The following is a 17,153-nucleotide window of genomic DNA, read 5'->3' on the forward strand; positions in this document are numbered from 1 at the left end:
TTCCAAATGCGCTAACCTCATTATCTGAAACCTTGGTATGGTTTAACACCGGAATACAATATTCTAACTACATTAATAGGTCAGAAAAGTGGAAAAAGTCCTCTTTTAAAGTATGCTCTCCTGGTCATGTAGATGCAGGATAAAGGCCAATCGAGTGCATTTGCTGTCTGAAAGAAAATAGCCTCAGGATAAGGAAATAAACAACAGTGCGACTAATGAATCCAGAGTAGTCACATAAGAGTTCACATTGACAACTCATCCACATTTAAGAGATGCTATAATCGGTTTCATTTATTATTGCCGCAGTTCGGCATGAAATCACAGGAAATCCAGTATAAATATCCCCAAACTGTTTTGCAGATTATTCTTAGATGAGTGCCCCTGTTTCACACCCATGGATTATGGTTCTTTTGCAAGTTTATGCAAGGTAATACTGACTGTATTATGGATTGGATCTGTATTTACTTCATTGACGATTTGATTTGCTTGACTGATGACTGACATCTAAACTGTAGTTTGTTTCGGATGTGTGCAAATATTTATTAGTGATATGGTTCTCATTCAAATCTCATTTTGTACAATGTTATTCATCCCTTATATTTTACATATTTTTGTAATGTATGTAATAACTCAAACAGTACATATATAACTTCATATTTAGTAATTCCACACTATTTTAAACATAACACTAGCCTTTGATTAAAAAAATACAATTGTTGTCGTAGTGCAGTACTTGTACTATTGAGCGCCACTCTTTCGGCTGTCAAAACAAATGCCTTTGCCTTGTTTATGGACCGTCGGTAAAAATAATCTTACTGTGATCATTTCGGTATGAATAGAGAGAAAGCAACGCCGTTTTCAAGTAATATAATCATAAAATTTCGAATTTAGATCCTAAATTTAAAATTAGTTTCAAATACTTGTTATTTTCAATGTTTATTTTGCAATTTTTGTAAATCTCAAAAGAATACTACAAAGTCTGTTAGTCTCTGAAGGCATCACGGAGAGCAGCATCCGCACGCACAGGCGCAGTAGTGCTCGGCTAATCAGCTGACTTGTGTGAGATGCTAGGTTGAATTGAAGGACCTCCGTATCCAAGTGCCGTTATTGTTATTTATCCACTATGCACGGACATTTGCCACCATTCCACTGATTTACACCGAGAGAAGCAAACATCGAAGCCCGTGTCAACGTTTCGGTAAGGACGGCTAACACTGCGAATATGGGTGTCGTGACAGTGCTGTATGCTAAAGCTAGCATCGGTAACAGGTTAGCATATCTTTCGGTACACATATTTGTCACTTTTATGTGTGTATTTCTGACTATTTTATCTTCAGTTGGGGATGTACACATGTCATATTTGATAAATTCAGTTTGCAGTCGATGTATAGTTCAAAGGAGGGTGTTAAATAGTTGCAGTGTGTGTGTGATGGTCATATGACAGTCTGTGACGTAATCAACATGCTCCATGCAGCCAACAGCAACTCATTACTGGCTCAATGTGAGGAAGTTTCCAGAACAAAATAGAGCTACAAAGAGGAACAAGCTCATGTACGGATTGTTTCCTTGAAACAGGAAATGGAAAACGTACACACAACTGTGCTGCATCTTTTGTATAGACTCGTTAGCAATGTGAGTGGCCAAATATACTGTAGTTTTACACCACTGAAAATGATAACCATAGTCCATATTCCAGGTAGCGCCAAATGTGTTTGTGGCGGGCCGCTTAGACTTGAGATTTCTCACACAACATGACATAAAACATACAAACTGAAATGTGCTACACACAGTGTAAAGTTTGACACGAATGGTAGAAAAACATGGCCGCCATCAAGCACAATATGGGCTGAACTTAGCAACCACAATTCAGTGAGTATTTGTCAATTATGATTATATGGATAAGCAATATAGAAATATAGGGGGCGCCATTAATGTTATTTACTAACTCAACTTTAGAAAGTGAAAGTACAAATCAGGAGTAACGTAGTTTCCTTCCTCGTCACAGTGCTCCTCCTCAGTGACCAAGCCTCCTGCCAGCAACCATGACGGAATTCTGGTTGATTTCCGCTCCGGGGGAGAAGACGTGTCAGCAGACGTGGGACAAGCTGATGGTGGCCACCACGCGCACCAACAACCTTTCCACCAACACCAAGTTCAACATTCCTGACCTGAAGGTGACGTGGCATTAGAGAGCACCATCAGTGATGTGGTTTTCTTATACTCGACGTTGTCTTTGCAGGTGGGCACCTTGGACGTCTTGGTGGGGTTGTCGGATGAGCTGGCCAAGCTGGACACCTTTGTGGAGAGGTGATGATCTACCTCTGTTTCGCTCATTTCCAGAGTGATGCTAACGTGTGTTTTCTGTTTCTTCAGCGTGGTGAAAAAGGTCGCTCAGTACATGGCTGACGTTCTGGAGGACAGCCGAGACAAAGTCCAGGAGAACTTGCTGGCTAATGGACGTAAGCGCTTGAAGTCACATGACCCGTGAACATCAATCTGATTGCAATGACGACTTGAACATGTCTCTGCAGTGGACCTGGTCACTTATATTACCAGATTCCAGTGGGACATGGCTAAGTATCCCATCAAGCAGTCGCTGAAGAACATCTCTGAGATCATCTCCAAGGTTGGTGCAGACACGTAGAAGTGTGTGTGTGTGTGTGTGTGTGTGTTAGTGGCTAACAAGCATGCCTTGCAGCAAGCCACCCAGATAGACAACGACCTGAAGGCCAGAGCGTCAGCTTACAACAATCTGAAGGGAAACCTGCAGAACCTGGAACGGAAGAACGCGTGAGTGTCATTTTTTTAAAGGGGAAGTGCACACTTTTTTTTATGGAATTTTGCCATAAAAATGAACACATAGCTTACAAGGCACGTCATTGGGATACACCTATTTCGACTACGAAGCCCACTAAAAAAAAAAACGTTTTATGGTGTGATATCCATGCTGTGATCATGCAAGAACATGAAACACTTACATTGATTTCACATGGAGCATTTAGCTTATGCTAGTTCCGTTAACAAGAACAACAACAACAACAGCACCATGGATACAGTGACAACACTTCAGATAGCCGCTCTCATTCGGATGGCCGTGTCTTCCAGCACAAGACGTGTTCTCCAGTCCTCGGGTCAAAAATGGAGAGCTAGCTAGCTACTCTTCGTTTGTTGATGACACTGAGACGAACGGCTAGTGAGGCGTCGTGTTGGTCCACTAGATAAAAATGCTACAATAACAATATGTAAATATCAGTTAATTTTGCCGTTTTTTTTTTGTATTTCCCCATGACGTGCATTGTTAGCTAGCTCGTATTAACTTGTTTTTTCATGCTAGAATGCACAGAAAAGTTAAATATGTGTTCATGTTTCACATAATAATTGTGAAGTTCCCCTTTTCGGGCTTTGTGGATAACATGTAGTACCTGTGTGGTCCCGCAGGGGCAGCTTGTTGACCAGGAGTCTGGCTGACATTGTGAAGAAAGATGACTTTGTGTTGGACTCCGAGTACCTGGTCACCATGCTGGTGGTTGTGCCTAAGTAGGTACATTTTGCACTACTGTTTATTCCATGTACTATAATCCATGCGTTATTTATACTACGCTTCTGTGAGCCTGCTTGTGAAAGAAAATGAATGGAGACAAAAATTAGCCATATTAATATATATATATTAATTGTAATTTTGTGTTTTGTGAGGCAAGTTATGATGATAAAATGATGAGTAGTCTCGTATCTTCAGTTTTTTGTTCCTTTGATTGGCTGGCATGATATTGGATGATGTTAGCTTTCACACTGCATTGACACGGCTTACTGAGCCAAGGCAGTGATCAAATGGAAGAAAAATCTCCTCACATTCCATGTGGAAGTGGTACATTTTTGGCTTCTTTTTCCCTGGGGTTTTTGTGGTTTTGGTTCCTGTTTACAGGGCTCTAATAATTTTAAAGCTTTGTGTTATTGTCAGTTATGAGTAGCAACATTTAAGCTTTTTGTCTTCACATTCTTCTATTTTGTTTTTTTGTTCTATTTCATTTAGCCATGGGAAGAAGCACGTTAGCTACTTTTCTGCCAAACGTGTCTTGTTGTTCTAATCGTTATTTTGGTCTGTTTAAAGGAACTGTTCTTCATGGAAGGTCCCGGAAGGACAGTTAATGGGGGGCCTTTCTTGACAGGAAGACAAAATAGTACATTCCTGTGCGTAGTCAAGACGACTAAAATCAAAAGAAAAGTTCGTCCCACAAGCTATAGCTGCTCGTCAGAAGCAGATGTGGCATCTGTAAAGCTGTCCAGGCTCAAATAGTGATGATATTGCTGTGAGTGCTTGAGGAACACATGCTGAGAGTGATGGATGCTTCCATGTTCATCAGGACCAACTTTGCTGACTGGCAGAAGACGTACGAAACCCTGGCGGAGATGGTGGTGCCTCGATCCACCAAGTAAGTCGCCCACTTCATATACACACACCTACGCTACGCTACCTACTCCCGGCCTTCAAAATAAAAGCGCCATTTGCCGTCTGTAGTGGCTATTTGTCCTTAAAAAAAATAAACTTCACTTAAATTATAATTAAAAGGCCACTGATGCACCATGGGATAAAGACTCATTGTCCATACAACCTTGTTCCGTTTTTCCTTATTTCTTTTATTACCAAGAAAGCAAACAAAAAAAGCAACAAAGGCATTATCTCCTGTTGCCTCTCTTGCTGTGGTACAAAAACCATAGGCCCACCCCGGTGCATGCTGGTCCTGTGAGCACCGCCTACCTAAATAGATTTCAAATGCCCATGGTGTACCCAATGTAAAAAAACCCACAAATAAACTATTAATTAACCCCAACAAAATATGATAAATAAACAAATAAATAACAAGAAAATATTATCAAGTAATCCAAACAAAACAACAAAATAAATAAATAAAAACAGATATTAGAAACCTAGGAACACACTACTAAATAGCTCTTACACCGTCTGTGTAAATAAATGTGATAAAAAAAAAATCTTCCATATGCAGGTGGAATGGCATGGGTGACTACATCTTCCTTCATGACAGCCACAGGCATTACACTTGGGTTTAGTAGCAATGCTGCACAGTTAGCCAGATTGTTACCAATAAATACATTCATTCATTCTCTCTCATATAGACAAACAACCATTCACACTCACATTCATACCTATGGACAATTTGGAGTGGCTAATTAACCTAGCATGATTTTGGAATGTGGGAGAAAACCCACGCATGCACTGGGGAGAACATGCAAACTCCACACAGAAGGTGGGATTGAACTCGGGTCTCCTAGCTGCGAGGTCTACGCGCTAACCACTCCTACACCGTGCAGCCCTAATAAATACATGTGCTTTACAATATGATACAAGTGTATTTCATGATATGGGGGATGGCAGAGAGTGTACAGCTTACAGCCATGCCCATATAAGGAAGCCCGTCCCTCTGTGACATCACAAAGGAACAATTTTACCACGCCTTCTGAAACCCAAGCATTCAGAGCCATCCCAAACTTCTTCCAAATGCACAAACCTTATTATGCGAAACCTTTTGGCTTCTGGTTTAACACCAGAATCCAACGTTCTAACTACATTTATCGGTCAGAAAAGGGGAGGAGCATCATAGGTCCCCTTTAAAGTCACTGACTCTCGGAGAAGAACATTTTTACTACTTAACTCACTTTTCTTTTCCCACTTTCTCATGCACTCCACATCATTAGTGAGGTCATTGTAGTATATGTAGTACACTTATAGGAGTGTGTGTGTGTGTGTGGTGCAGGATGCTGTTTGAAGACAACGACAGCGGCCTCTTCAGCGTCACGCTCTTCCGGAAGGCGGTGGATGATTTCAAGCACAAGGCCAGAGAAAACAAGTAATTAGTAATTAGTCTCACGAACGCTGCTTGTTGTCATGCCGACGCCGCGATGGCCGCACCCCATGTTGAACTCGTGCACAATGCGTCGCCAGGTTCAGCGTGCGCGACTTCCAGTACAACGAGGAGGAGATGAAGGCCGACAAAGAGGAGATGACTCGCTTGTCCACCGACAAGAAGAAGCAGTTTGTGAGCCGCCGTCGCCCCCGCCCGTCGCCCCCGCCCGTCTTTCTCCAACGTCCTCATCTCATCGCTTTCTGGTCTTCCTCCACGCAGGGTCCTCTGGTGCGGTGGCTCAAAGTCAACTTCAGCGAGGCCTTCATCGCGTGGGTCCACATCAAAGCTCTGCGTGTGTTTGTGGAGTCGGTGCTGAGGTGGGCGTGGCGGGAAGATAACATGAAAAGCTCTGGCGGCGTTTTAGGACGCTCTCCCTTTTTTTTTTTCTCTCCGTAGATACGGTCTGCCGGTCAACTTTCAGGCCATGCTGCTCCAGCCCAACAAGAAGAACATGAAGAAGCTGAGGGAGGTGCTCTACGACCTGTACAAGCACCTGGACAGCAGCGCCGCCATCATCGACGTGAGCGACGCTCTTTTTCTTCATCCTTCCATTCACATATTAAACGTGCAGTAGAAAGCACAGCTAAAGGCTTAAAATGTAGCACAATGACATCCTACTAATACAGTGGGGCAATACCACTGGGAGGGGGGGGTCTTGAATTTAATATCTGCACCGGCCCGTTTTACTGCATAAAATTTTAATGCATAAAAAGAATAACATAACATTTGTTTATTGCATCAAGGCTTTTTGACTTTGTCAGGAAACTCTATTTCAACAAAATAAAAATTTTTTTTTTTTTTTTTACTAAATTTTAAAATGGTCTAGTTGAAATTATGACCACAGTATTGTGAGGGTCGGTTTGGACCCGGTTATAATAATATGACTATAAAGCAATATTTTGAGCCACAACTGAATTAGCCAACACAATGACAACCAGCTCCTCTTCTCATCATGTAAGCTTCAGGGGATTCTCATTTTGACCGCTTTTTCCGGTATACCATGTGACGTGAATTCACTCATTTGATTGGCTGATTTTCACATTTACAATTTGGATCACGGTAAGAATGGCAACAAGTACAGTGAACCAAGATCTGGACCTGTTCTGATTTTTTTATTTCAGTTTATACTAAAGTTCTGTTGCTGAAAACAATAACTTTTTTTTTTTACCTTTTCTTGACATTAATATATATATGGGTCAAAATTCACCCCAACACCTTAGATGTTTCTTTAGTGATTAATACTAAAATGAGAAAATAAATCAAACTAATTGATTTAAGAGATATGTTCTATAGCCCTCAGTAATAGCTAGCTAACAAAGAACCTTCAATTTATTAATATGATATATATATATTATATTCTTTATATATATATAATATTATTTATATATATAAAAAATATAAATAAAATAATATATTTTTATTTATATTATTTAAAATAAAAATTATATCTTAAAATTATATATAATATTCTTTTGAGGTTCAATTTACCATTTTTGTAAATTGAAATGGAGGGGTATAGTGACAAAAAAAAAAGGCCTCCATGCCCACACCAAAAGTATTAAAACCAACATTTTCATGGATGAGGAAGCCTAAGAAGGTAACCAAGACATGAGAAGCAAATTTGATGGTAACTTATTGTTTTTAGTGTATTTTATAGCTGATTTAATACATGGGTCAAAACCCACCCGGTATAACATAAGACATGATACCAGAAAGCTAACACAAGAGGAAGGTTAAAACACTTTTTATGGATGAGAAATTTGTGGGAAATTGAAGAAAAGAACCAGAGCCAAAGTGTCATGTGACACCAATGAGTCCAAATCTAGCAGGGCGGTGCTGCTGTCGCGTACACGCTAAGGGTGTGGAAAATAATCGATATCAATCGATACATCGATGCGCATGAAATCTAGATTCATCACGATGCGTTTGTGGGTATCGGTAAAATCCGATGCAAGCGCCGTTTTATTATTATTATATGTTCAACTTCATGCCATATGTTGTTTCCCAGGCGCCATGAATGCACCATCATTATTTAGCGTTTTGTATACATAACATATAACATATAACACATAACATGCATACAAACTACTAGTAAAACAACATGGACGTTCGTAGTACGCAAGCAGCAGCGAGGAAGTTTCTATATTTAACCCCCCCCCCCCCCCCCCCCCCCCCGCAACGTTTAAATGGTATGTTCGGAAACACTACGGATTCGCAAAGAACGACGGAAAGCTCCACAAAATGTCCGTCATTTGCAAAGAATAGCCGTACTACGGCAGCACTACAAACATGATGACCCCCCCCCCCTAAAAATGGGACACCACAACACGGACAAGTCCCCCCCCCCCCGTCGGACACCAAAAGAACCAAGCAAATCAGGTCAGTGGATCTTCCGCTGCTTTCCAAATTGTCCAGGAGCTATTTGACGTCATCCCCGTCTTTGACACTAAACACACCACCATCGCCATGGTGACAGGGAAGAAGCAAATAAGAGTTTGTTGTTTTTTTTTTGCCCCCCCCCCCCCTCCCCCCTCCAGGCTTCCATGGACATCCCGGGTCTGAACCTGAGCCAGCAGGAGTACTACCCGTACGTTTACTACAAGATCGACTGCAACCTTCTCGACTTCAAAGTCTGAGTGGCCCGGCGGGAGGTCTCACTCTGTGGCGTTCACATTCCCGTTGTGTGTTGTTTTCCTCCCTCTTCCCCTCCCCCTCCCCCATCAGATGCCCAACAGGAAGTAAGAGTTTTAAATCCACTTTATTTGACGCCATCCAAAGAAAAGAAGTCAGCATTTTTTTTTTATTGTGGCTTTGTTGTAAAGTACGAGTCCAGATGTATATGAAAAATATAATATTTATTTGAGCGGCCAGTCAGTGTGTTTTTAGCTGCGTGTTTGATTCCCAAGTAGATGTTTATCAACGTGCTGGCTGACCGCCGTGTCCGCTCCTCCCCGTGGATCCTACTCTACTCTACTCTACTCTGCTGTCCCGTCCGTGTATTTCAAAGTAATACCAATAAATGTCAAAAAAAGTATTTGCTGTATGTGGAAGATGCGTTCAAGTGCTGTGTTTTGTTTTTGTCAGTTCACAAATGTACTCTTACATCCTGTATTGCAGAACTTGATGAGATGCACTTCCTGTTTCTGTGTAAGTGTGGTTAGTGCACACCTGGAGGTAAGAGGTAAGGGGGGGGGGATTTGAGCAGTGTCACAGTAAATGTGTTCCCTAGGGAACCTTAGTACTTCCTATATTTAGTCCTTTTATGCCATACAAGGACCAATAAGTACTTCAAACCAATAAGTACTTTTTCTAAATATGCATAGTTTTACATCAAAATAGAAATAGCGATCAATTAATTTCATAATTAAAGGAATAATCGTGATAGAGTAATCGGTTCGATTATTCTTTAAATATTTGAATGTTGCACGTGGGCTTTTTCCTACATTTTAGTCCTTTTATGCTAGACAGGGACCAATAAGTACTTCAAACCAATAAGTACTTTTTCTAAATATGCATAGTTTTACATCAAAATAGAAATAACGATCAATTAATTTCATAATTAAAGGAATAACCGTGATAGAGTAATCGGTTCGATTACTCTTTAAATATTTGAATGTTGCACGTGGGCTTTTTCATTCAAATTAATGTCATAAAATATGTCAAATCTGTGTAATATTTGATATAAAATATGTCAAATCTGTGTAATATTTGATATAAAACTATCAAACGGTGAGGTGCGCCTCATATGTTGCCGTTACGATGACGCTTCACCTCCCGGCCAATCAGCGCCGCGCATGTCCCCGCCTTCCGCTGGCCACACCCCCTTCCCTCGAATGACGCACGGCGCGTGGTCACGCGGGTCAGCTGATGCAGTCCGAGGGACCGGGGGGGGGGGGCAGCATCGCCACCACCGGAACCAGTACGGGAACGAAGATGGCACCATGAAAGACGCATGTAGACGTCCGGGCCCCCACCGAGACGATCCCATCCGATCCGCTTTTGCAGCACCTGTGGCGGATGACATTTCCCGATGGGCTGCGGGGGGAGCAGGGCGGACGCGATCATCGAGCCGAGGTACCATGAGAGCTGGACCAGAGAGACCGAGTCGACGTGGCTGACCAACACGGACGTGGAGACTCCTCTTCCGGTGTCCGCCAGTAAGATAACACCTCGGCCATCTCCATCATCACCACCATCATCATCATCATCTTCATCTTTGCTATGGTCTCCACTATAGGCAAGACTTTTGAGGCCAAGAGGATGGTGACCACAGGAACCCAATGTGGGAAGCAGAACCTGAGCGGAACCAGCAGCTGCAACCATCAGAGGAGGCAGAGACGATCTTTTAGTGATGTAAGGAACCCGCACCTCACGTCACCTTTCCTTCCATCCCAGGTCTTTCATTGCCGTGGTATGGAAAACTACATGGGAATGCTCTTCTATAGTCAAAGATCCTTCACATATGACGGATGCACTCTGCTGTTTTTAAGGACCCAATCCAACATTCTGGGTCAGAATCACATTGCTGTCGTTAAGGACAAACACTAGTTAAAGATCCCTCGACATGACAGGTGTGCTTTGCTGTTTTTGAGGACCGAGTGTTGGTCAAAGATCCTTTAAGGGCAGACTGTTCAAGTTCTTGTCAAAGATCCTCTGTATGATAGGAGTGCTGTGTTGTACTGTCGTCAAAGATCTATTATATATGACAAGAGTGCTCTGCTATTTTTAAGGAGCGATGATAAAAATGCTCATCAAAGATCCCTATATAACAGCAGATGTCTGCTGTTTTTGAGGATCGAAGATCCTTTATATGGCAAGGAGTGCTGTGCTGTTTTTGAGGACTTACTTGTGATCGAGATCCTTTATATATATATATATATATATATATATATATATATATTACAATAGCATTCTGCTATTTTTAAGCAACAACTGCAGAAATGCTAGTCAAAGAGCCAGCACAGCTAGGCTCATTTTGGTGACCTACTTTTAGTCAAAGATCCTCTATTAAACAGGAATGCTGTGCTGTTTTTGAAGACCTACTGCTAGTCAAAGATCTTTTATATATGACAAGAGCGCTCTGCTATTTTTAAGAAGCGGCGATAAAAATGCTTGTCAAAGATCCCTATATAACAGCAGATGTCTGCTGTTTTTGAGGACCCGATCCAACATTCTGGGTCAGAATCACGCTGCTGTCTTTAAGGACAAACACTAGTTAAAGATCCCCGACATGACAGGTGGGCTTTGCTGTTTTTGAGGACCGAGTGTTGGTCAAAGATCCTTTATACGCCGTATGTCAGGAATACTCTGCTGTTTTTAAGGCCCACTGTTTAAATTCTTGTCAAAGATCCTCTATATGACAGGAGTGCTGTGCTGTATTGTCGTCAAAGATCTATTATATATGACAAGAGTACTCTGCTATTTTTAAGAAGCGACGATAAAAATGCTTGTCAAAGATCCCCATATAACAGCAGATGGATCGAAGATCCTTTATATGGCAAGGAGTGCTGTGCTGTTTTCTCATCAAGATCCTTTATATATGTATATATGGCAACAGCATTCTGCTATTTTTAAGCAACGACTGCAGAAATGCTAGTCAAAGAGCCAGCACAGCTAGGCTCATTTTGGTGACCTACTTTTAGTCAAAGATTCTCTATTAAACAGGAATGCTGTGCTGTTTTTGAAGACCTACTGCTAGTCAAAGATCTTTTATATATGACAAGAGCGCTCTGCTATTTTTAAGAAGCGCCGATAAAAATGCTCGTCAAAGATCCCCATATAACAGTAGATGTCTGCTGTTTTTGAGGATCAAAGATCCTTTATATGGCAAGGAGTGCTGTGCTGTTTTTGAGGGCTTACTTCTCATCAAGATCCTTTACGTATATATGGCAACAACATTCTGCTATTTTTAAGAAACAACTGCAGAAATGCTAGTCAAAGAGCCAGCACGGCTATGCTCATTTTGGTGACCTACTTTTAGTCAAAGATCCTCTATTAAACAGGAATGCTGTGCTGTTTTTGAAGACCTACTGCTAGTCAAAGATCTTTTATATATGACAAGAGCGCTCTGCTATTTTTAAGAAGCGGCGATAAAAATGCTTGTCAAAGATCCCTATATAACAGCAGATGTCTGCTGTCTTTGAGGACCCAATCCAACATTCTGGGTCAGAATCACGCTGCCGTCTTTAAGGACAAACACTAGTTAAAGATCCCCGACATGACAGGTGGGCTTCGCTGTTTTTGAGGACCGAGTGTTGGTCAAAGATCCTTTATACGCCGTATGTCAGGAACACTCTGCTGTTTTTAATGCCCACTGTTTAAATTCTTGTCAAAGATCCTCTATATGACAGGAGTGCTGTGCTGTATTGTCGTCAAAGATCTATTATATATGACAAGAGTACTCTGCTATTTTTAAGAAGCGACGATAAAAATGCTTGTCAAAGATCCCCATATAACAGCAGATGGATCGAAGATCCTTTATATGGCAAGGAGTGCTGTGCTGTTTTCTAATCAAGATCCTTTATATATGTATATATGACAACAGCATTCTGCTATTTTTAAGCAACGACTGCAGAAATGCTAGTCAAAGAGCCAGCACAGCTAGGCTCATTTTGGTGACCTACTTTTAGTCAAAGATCCTCTATTAAACAGGAATGCTGTGCTGTTTTTGAAGACCTACTGCTAGTCAAAGATCTTTTATATGTGACAAGAGCGCTCTGCTATTTTTAAGAAGCGGCGATACAAATGCTCGTCAAAGATCCCTATATAACAGCAGATGTCTGCTGTTTTTGAGGATCGAAGATCCTTTATATGGCAAGGAGTGCTGCGCTGTTTTTGAGGGCTTACTTCTCATCAAGATCCTTTACGTATATATGGCAACAACATTCTGCTATTTTTAAGAAACAACTGCAGAAATGCTAGTCAAAGAGCCAGCACGGCTATGCTCATTTTGGTGACCTACTTTTAGTCAAAGATCCTCTATTAAACAGGAATGCTGTGCTGTTTTTGAAGACCTACTGCTCGTCAAAGATCTTTTATATATGACAAGAGCACTCTGCTATTTTTCAGAAATGATTGTGAAAATGCCAGTCAAAGATCCCCTATATGACAGCAGAGCTCTGCTGTTTTTGAGGACCTATTGCTACCCAAAGATCCTTTATGTATGACGGCTGTGCTCTGCTGTTTTTGAAGAGCTACATTTAGTCAAAGATGTTGTATGAAACAAAACTGCTGTGCTGTTTTTGAGGAGCTAGAACACTGAGTCAAAGATCTTCTATGAAACGGGAGTGCCGTGCTGTTTTTGAGGAACAGCTGCTAGTCAAAGATCCTTTATATACTATGACAAGAGCAGTCAAACATCAGAGCTCCGCTGTTTTTGAGGACCTATTGCTACCCAAAGATCCTTTATATATGACGGCCGGGTTCTGCTGTTTTTGAGGAGCTACATTTAGTCAAAGATCTTGTATGAAACGGGAGTGCCGTGCTGTTTTTGAGGAACAGCTGTGAGTCAAAGATCCTTTATATACTATAACAAGAGCACTCTGCTATTTTTAAGAAATGATCGTAAAAATGCCAGTCAAAGATCCCCTATATAACAGCAGAGCTCTGCTGTTTTTGAGGACCAGCTGCTAGTCAAAGATCCTTTATATATGATGGCTGCGCTCTGCTGTTTTTGAGGAGCTACATTTATTCAAAGATCTTCTATGAAATAGGAGTCCTGTGCTGTTTTTGAGGAACAGCTGCCAGTCAAAGATCCTTTATATATGACGGCCGCGATCTGCTGTTTTTGAGGAGCTACATTTAGTCAAAGATCTTTTATGAAACAAAAATGCTGTGCTGTTTTTGAGGAGCTAGAACATTGACTCAAAGATCTTCTATGAAACGGGAGTGCCGTGCTGTTTTTGAGGAACAGCTGCTAGTCGAAGATCCCTTACATACTATGACAAGAGCGAGAGGACCTATTGCTACCCAGAGATCCTTTTATATATGACGGCCGCGCTTTGCTGTTTTTGAGGAGCTACATTTAGTCAAAGATCTTCTATGAAACAGGAGTCCTGTGCTGTTTTTAAGTAACAGCTGCTAGTCAAATATCCTTTATATATGACGGCCGTGCTCTGCTATTTTTGAGGAGCTACATTTAGTCAAAGATCTTCTATGAAACAAAAATGCTGTGCTGTTTTTGAGGAGCTAGAACATTGAGTCAAAGATCTTCTACGAAACGGGAGTGCCGTGCTATTTTTGAGGAACAGCTACTAGTCCAAGATCCTTTATATATGACGGCCGCGCTTTGCTGTTTTTGAGGAGCTACATTTAGTCAAAGATCTTGTATGAAACAGGAGTCCTGTGCTGTTTTTGAGGACCAGGTGCTTACTTCCGAAGGAAGTAAGACGGAGATGACGTGACTGTGATGTGATTCCTTCTCCACAGCAAGCCACGCGAGACTCCAAGAGGAAGGCGTCCAAGGAGGCGGGGTCGCTGAGCAAGGAGGTGCAGTCCATCAGCATCAGCAGCCACCCGGACCCCGAAGCTTCCACCGACGGCAGGTGAAGACCAGATCGGCTCCATGATGGGAGGAGGAGGAGGAGAAGGAGGAGAAGGAGGTCAGCGAGCAGCGATGATGTTTACAAGACACATTTTTGCGCATGCCAAAGCAAAGCGTGTGTCGGGGAGGAGGAGGAGCCTGCGCCATGTTTGTTGCCATGGTGACGGAGTGTATCACCACTACGCACACACACACACACACACGTGCACACTCCTGGTATTCAGCTTCTCTGTGCAGCCTTCTTGTATGTCTGAGTAGTTGCTACATAGATGCTTTCTATCGGAGGACAACCACAAGTGCTGTTTGTCGGAAGCCGTTGGAGAAACGAAACACCCGCATGTGCCTCAAAAAAAAAAACATCAAGACTTTGTTTTTCCCCTTCGCGTCACGTCGCTTTGTTCTTCTTCTCGCATCTCATTCCGATGTGCATGTCCGGCAGCAGCGCGGAGTTCCGGAGGGGGGGAAAAAAAAAGAGCAGACTTTTCCCACCACAATCCCAATCAAGCATGCTGCCAAGGTGCCATCTGCTGTGTGGCCAGCAGAGGGGGGTGTTGCTCCCGCCATGCCTTTGTAACGCCTCAGTCCTCATCGGCGCCGATGAACGCTTGAACAGAAATAAACCACAAGTAAATGTCAGCTAAATGTTCTTCCTTTTATCTTCCAATGGATTTATTGCGTCTTGTATAGACGATCTTTGACTTGTATTCTTACAAACAGCAGAACCAAAACAGAACTGCTTTACTGCTGTTGAATTGTTGAATTGTTGAAAAGTAAAAAGAGTGTCGGAATAGTTTTAAGGATGAGCTGAAGCAGAACTGAAATGCGGTAGAAATGGTTGAATTTTGAAACGTAATTGAATTGTAATAGTGTTTATATATGTATTTATGTATATATATTGTCAATTTCCATGAGGGAATCCCAAAGGGATTAATGAAGTATTCTGTTTGTCTGAAAACAGCAAAATATGCTAGTATGCTAACGTTAGCCGCTAACATGCTAACATTAGCATGCTAACACCTAGCATGAAGTGTTAATACATATATATGTTTACCCGTAGTAATAGTAAAAAACATTGTTAACATTACCATGCTAACATGCTAACATAAACATGCTAACACCTAGAAAGATTGTCCTAAGCGCTTAGATATGTTTACCCATGAAAACACAAAAATGCTAGTATGCTAAAATTAGCATATGCTAAAGTTAACATGATAACACCTAGCATGATAGTGCTAAGCATTGCAAAACATGCTAGTATGCTAACATCAGCTGCTAACATGTTAACATTAGCATGCTAACATCTAGCATGACACTGCTAAGTGTTAATACATATATATGTTTACCCGTGTAAATAGCAAAAAATATTATTGTTAACATTACCATGCTAACATGCTAACATGAACATGCTAACACCTAGAAAGATTGTCCTAAGCGTTTAGATATGTTTACCCATGAAAACACGAAAATGCTAGTATGCTAAAATTAGCATACTAACATGCTCAAGTTAACATGATACACCTAGCATGATAGTGCAAAGCATTGCAAAACATGCTAGTATGCTAACGTTATCATGCTAACACCTAGCATGATACTGCTAAGTGTTAATACATATATATGTACCTGTAGAAATGGAAAAAAATATTATGTTTACATTACCCTGCTAACGTGCTAAAATGAACATGCTAACACCTAGAAAGATTGTCCTGTTTAGATGTTTACCCATGAAAACACAGAAATGCTAGTATGCTAAAATTAGCATATGCTAAAGTTAACATGATAACACCTAGCATGATAGTGCTAAGCATTGCAAAACATGCTAGTATGCTAACGTCAGCTGCTAACATGTTAACATTAGCATGCTAACACCTAGCATGACACTGCTAAGTGTTAATACGTATATATGTTTACACGGAGAAATAGTAAAAAATATTATGTTAACATTAACATGCTAACATAAACATGCTAACACCTAGAAAGATTGTCCTAAGTGCTTAGATATGTTTACCCATGAAAACACAAAAATGCTAGTATGCTGAAATTAGCATATGCTAAAGTTAACATGATAACACCTAGCATGATAGTGCGAAGCATTGCAAAACATGCTAGTATGCTAACGTTAGCTGCTAACATTAGCATGCTAACACCTAGCATGACACTGCTAAGTGTTAATACAGATGTATGTTTACCCATAGAGATAGTAAATATATAATATATATAATATATGACTGGCTTTCCAACATTTGACAAAGCACTTCTTCCAGAGGAATGGTGTCACTCTTTTGGACCATCCTGCGTCTTCCCCTCATCTAAATCCAATGGAGAACATTTGGGGATGGAGTTCCAGACAGTGAAGCCATCTTCAGCACCTGCAGCAACATTCCCACTGGCCTCCTGGGAACACTGGCATCAAGCATGCCCTTTTTATACTTTTTATTTCTGTTTTAGCCTTTTTTTGACCTGTGGTCTTCAACTTTGATCATCTGATGAACAGCCTATTTCACTCCAATGTTTCTTTTTGTCTCATTTTGAAACTTGACTTAGAACCTCCTTAAGATGGAGCAGTGCAAAATATCCACGTAGGATCAGGAGTGGATGTGTACATAATATGTTTATGAAGCTTCAAAGTGAGAAGTGTTTCCGGTCAGCAAGGAACCCTGTCAGACAAAGCGCAGTATTGGGAAGAAACACTG

At 41.2% G+C, this 17,153-nt stretch overlaps 2 protein-coding genes across 3 annotated transcripts; both read left to right on the plus strand.

Moving 5' to 3' along the window:
- The first annotated feature begins 1,017 nt into the window (after positions 1–1,017).
- On the plus strand, positions 1,018–8,962 carry atp6v1c1b (ATPase H+ transporting V1 subunit C1b). Of its 2 annotated transcripts, XM_058046933.1 has the most exons (13): positions 1,022–1,198; positions 2,006–2,174; positions 2,240–2,307; positions 2,374–2,459; positions 2,532–2,626; positions 2,699–2,790; positions 3,439–3,537; positions 4,362–4,430; positions 5,772–5,864; positions 5,960–6,053; positions 6,141–6,238; positions 6,318–6,441; positions 8,459–8,962. In XM_058046933.1, exons 2-13 carry the CDS (start codon positions 2,043–2,045, stop codon positions 8,555–8,557), a joined length of 1,149 nt encoding a protein of 382 aa, XP_057902916.1. In that variant the 5' UTR covers positions 1,022–1,198; positions 2,006–2,042; the 3' UTR covers positions 8,558–8,962. The 2 variants fall into 2 exon arrangements, with proteins under 2 accessions (XP_057902915.1, XP_057902916.1); XM_058046932.1 differs by having other exon boundaries at positions 1,018–1,198; positions 5,960–6,238.
- Positions 8,963–9,808: 846 nt separating this feature from the next.
- si:ch211-215i13.3 (brain and acute leukemia cytoplasmic protein) lies at positions 9,809–17,128 on the plus strand. Its single transcript, XM_058047147.1, has 3 exons — positions 9,809–10,078; positions 10,159–10,274; positions 14,349–17,128. Exons 1-3 carry the CDS (start codon positions 9,952–9,954, stop codon positions 14,466–14,468), a joined length of 363 nt encoding a protein of 120 aa, XP_057903130.1. The 5' UTR covers positions 9,809–9,951; the 3' UTR covers positions 14,469–17,128.
- Positions 17,129–17,153: the final 25 nt, after the last annotated feature.

Source organism: Doryrhamphus excisus, chromosome 14 (assembly GCF_030265055.1).
Source record: "Doryrhamphus excisus isolate RoL2022-K1 chromosome 14, RoL_Dexc_1.0, whole genome shotgun sequence".
NCBI lineage: Eukaryota > Metazoa > Chordata > Actinopteri > Syngnathiformes > Syngnathidae > Doryrhamphus > Doryrhamphus excisus.

Excerpts from the sequence above, each read along its gene's own strand:
- si:ch211-215i13.3 (XM_058047147.1), top strand. The coding sequence starts at position 9,952 with ATGGGCTGCGGGGGGAGCAGGGCGGACGCGATCATCGAGCCGAGGTAC. Across the intron at positions 10,079-10,158 it reads TCCTCTTCCGGTGTCCGCCA|GCAAGACTTTTGAGGCCAAG; the intron begins GTAAGATAACAC and ends TCTCCACTATAG. Across the intron at positions 10,275-14,348 it reads AGAGACGATCTTTTAGTGAT|CAAGCCACGCGAGACTCCAA; the intron begins GTAAGGAACCCG and ends CCTTCTCCACAG.
- atp6v1c1b (XM_058046932.1), top strand. The coding sequence starts at position 2,043 with ATGACGGAATTCTGGTTGATTTCCGCTCCGGGGGAGAAGACGTGTCAG. Across the intron at positions 2,627-2,698 it reads TCTCTGAGATCATCTCCAAG|CAAGCCACCCAGATAGACAA; the intron begins GTTGGTGCAGAC and ends CATGCCTTGCAG. Across the intron at positions 2,791-3,438 it reads AACCTGGAACGGAAGAACGC|GGGCAGCTTGTTGACCAGGA; the intron begins GTGAGTGTCATT and ends GTGGTCCCGCAG.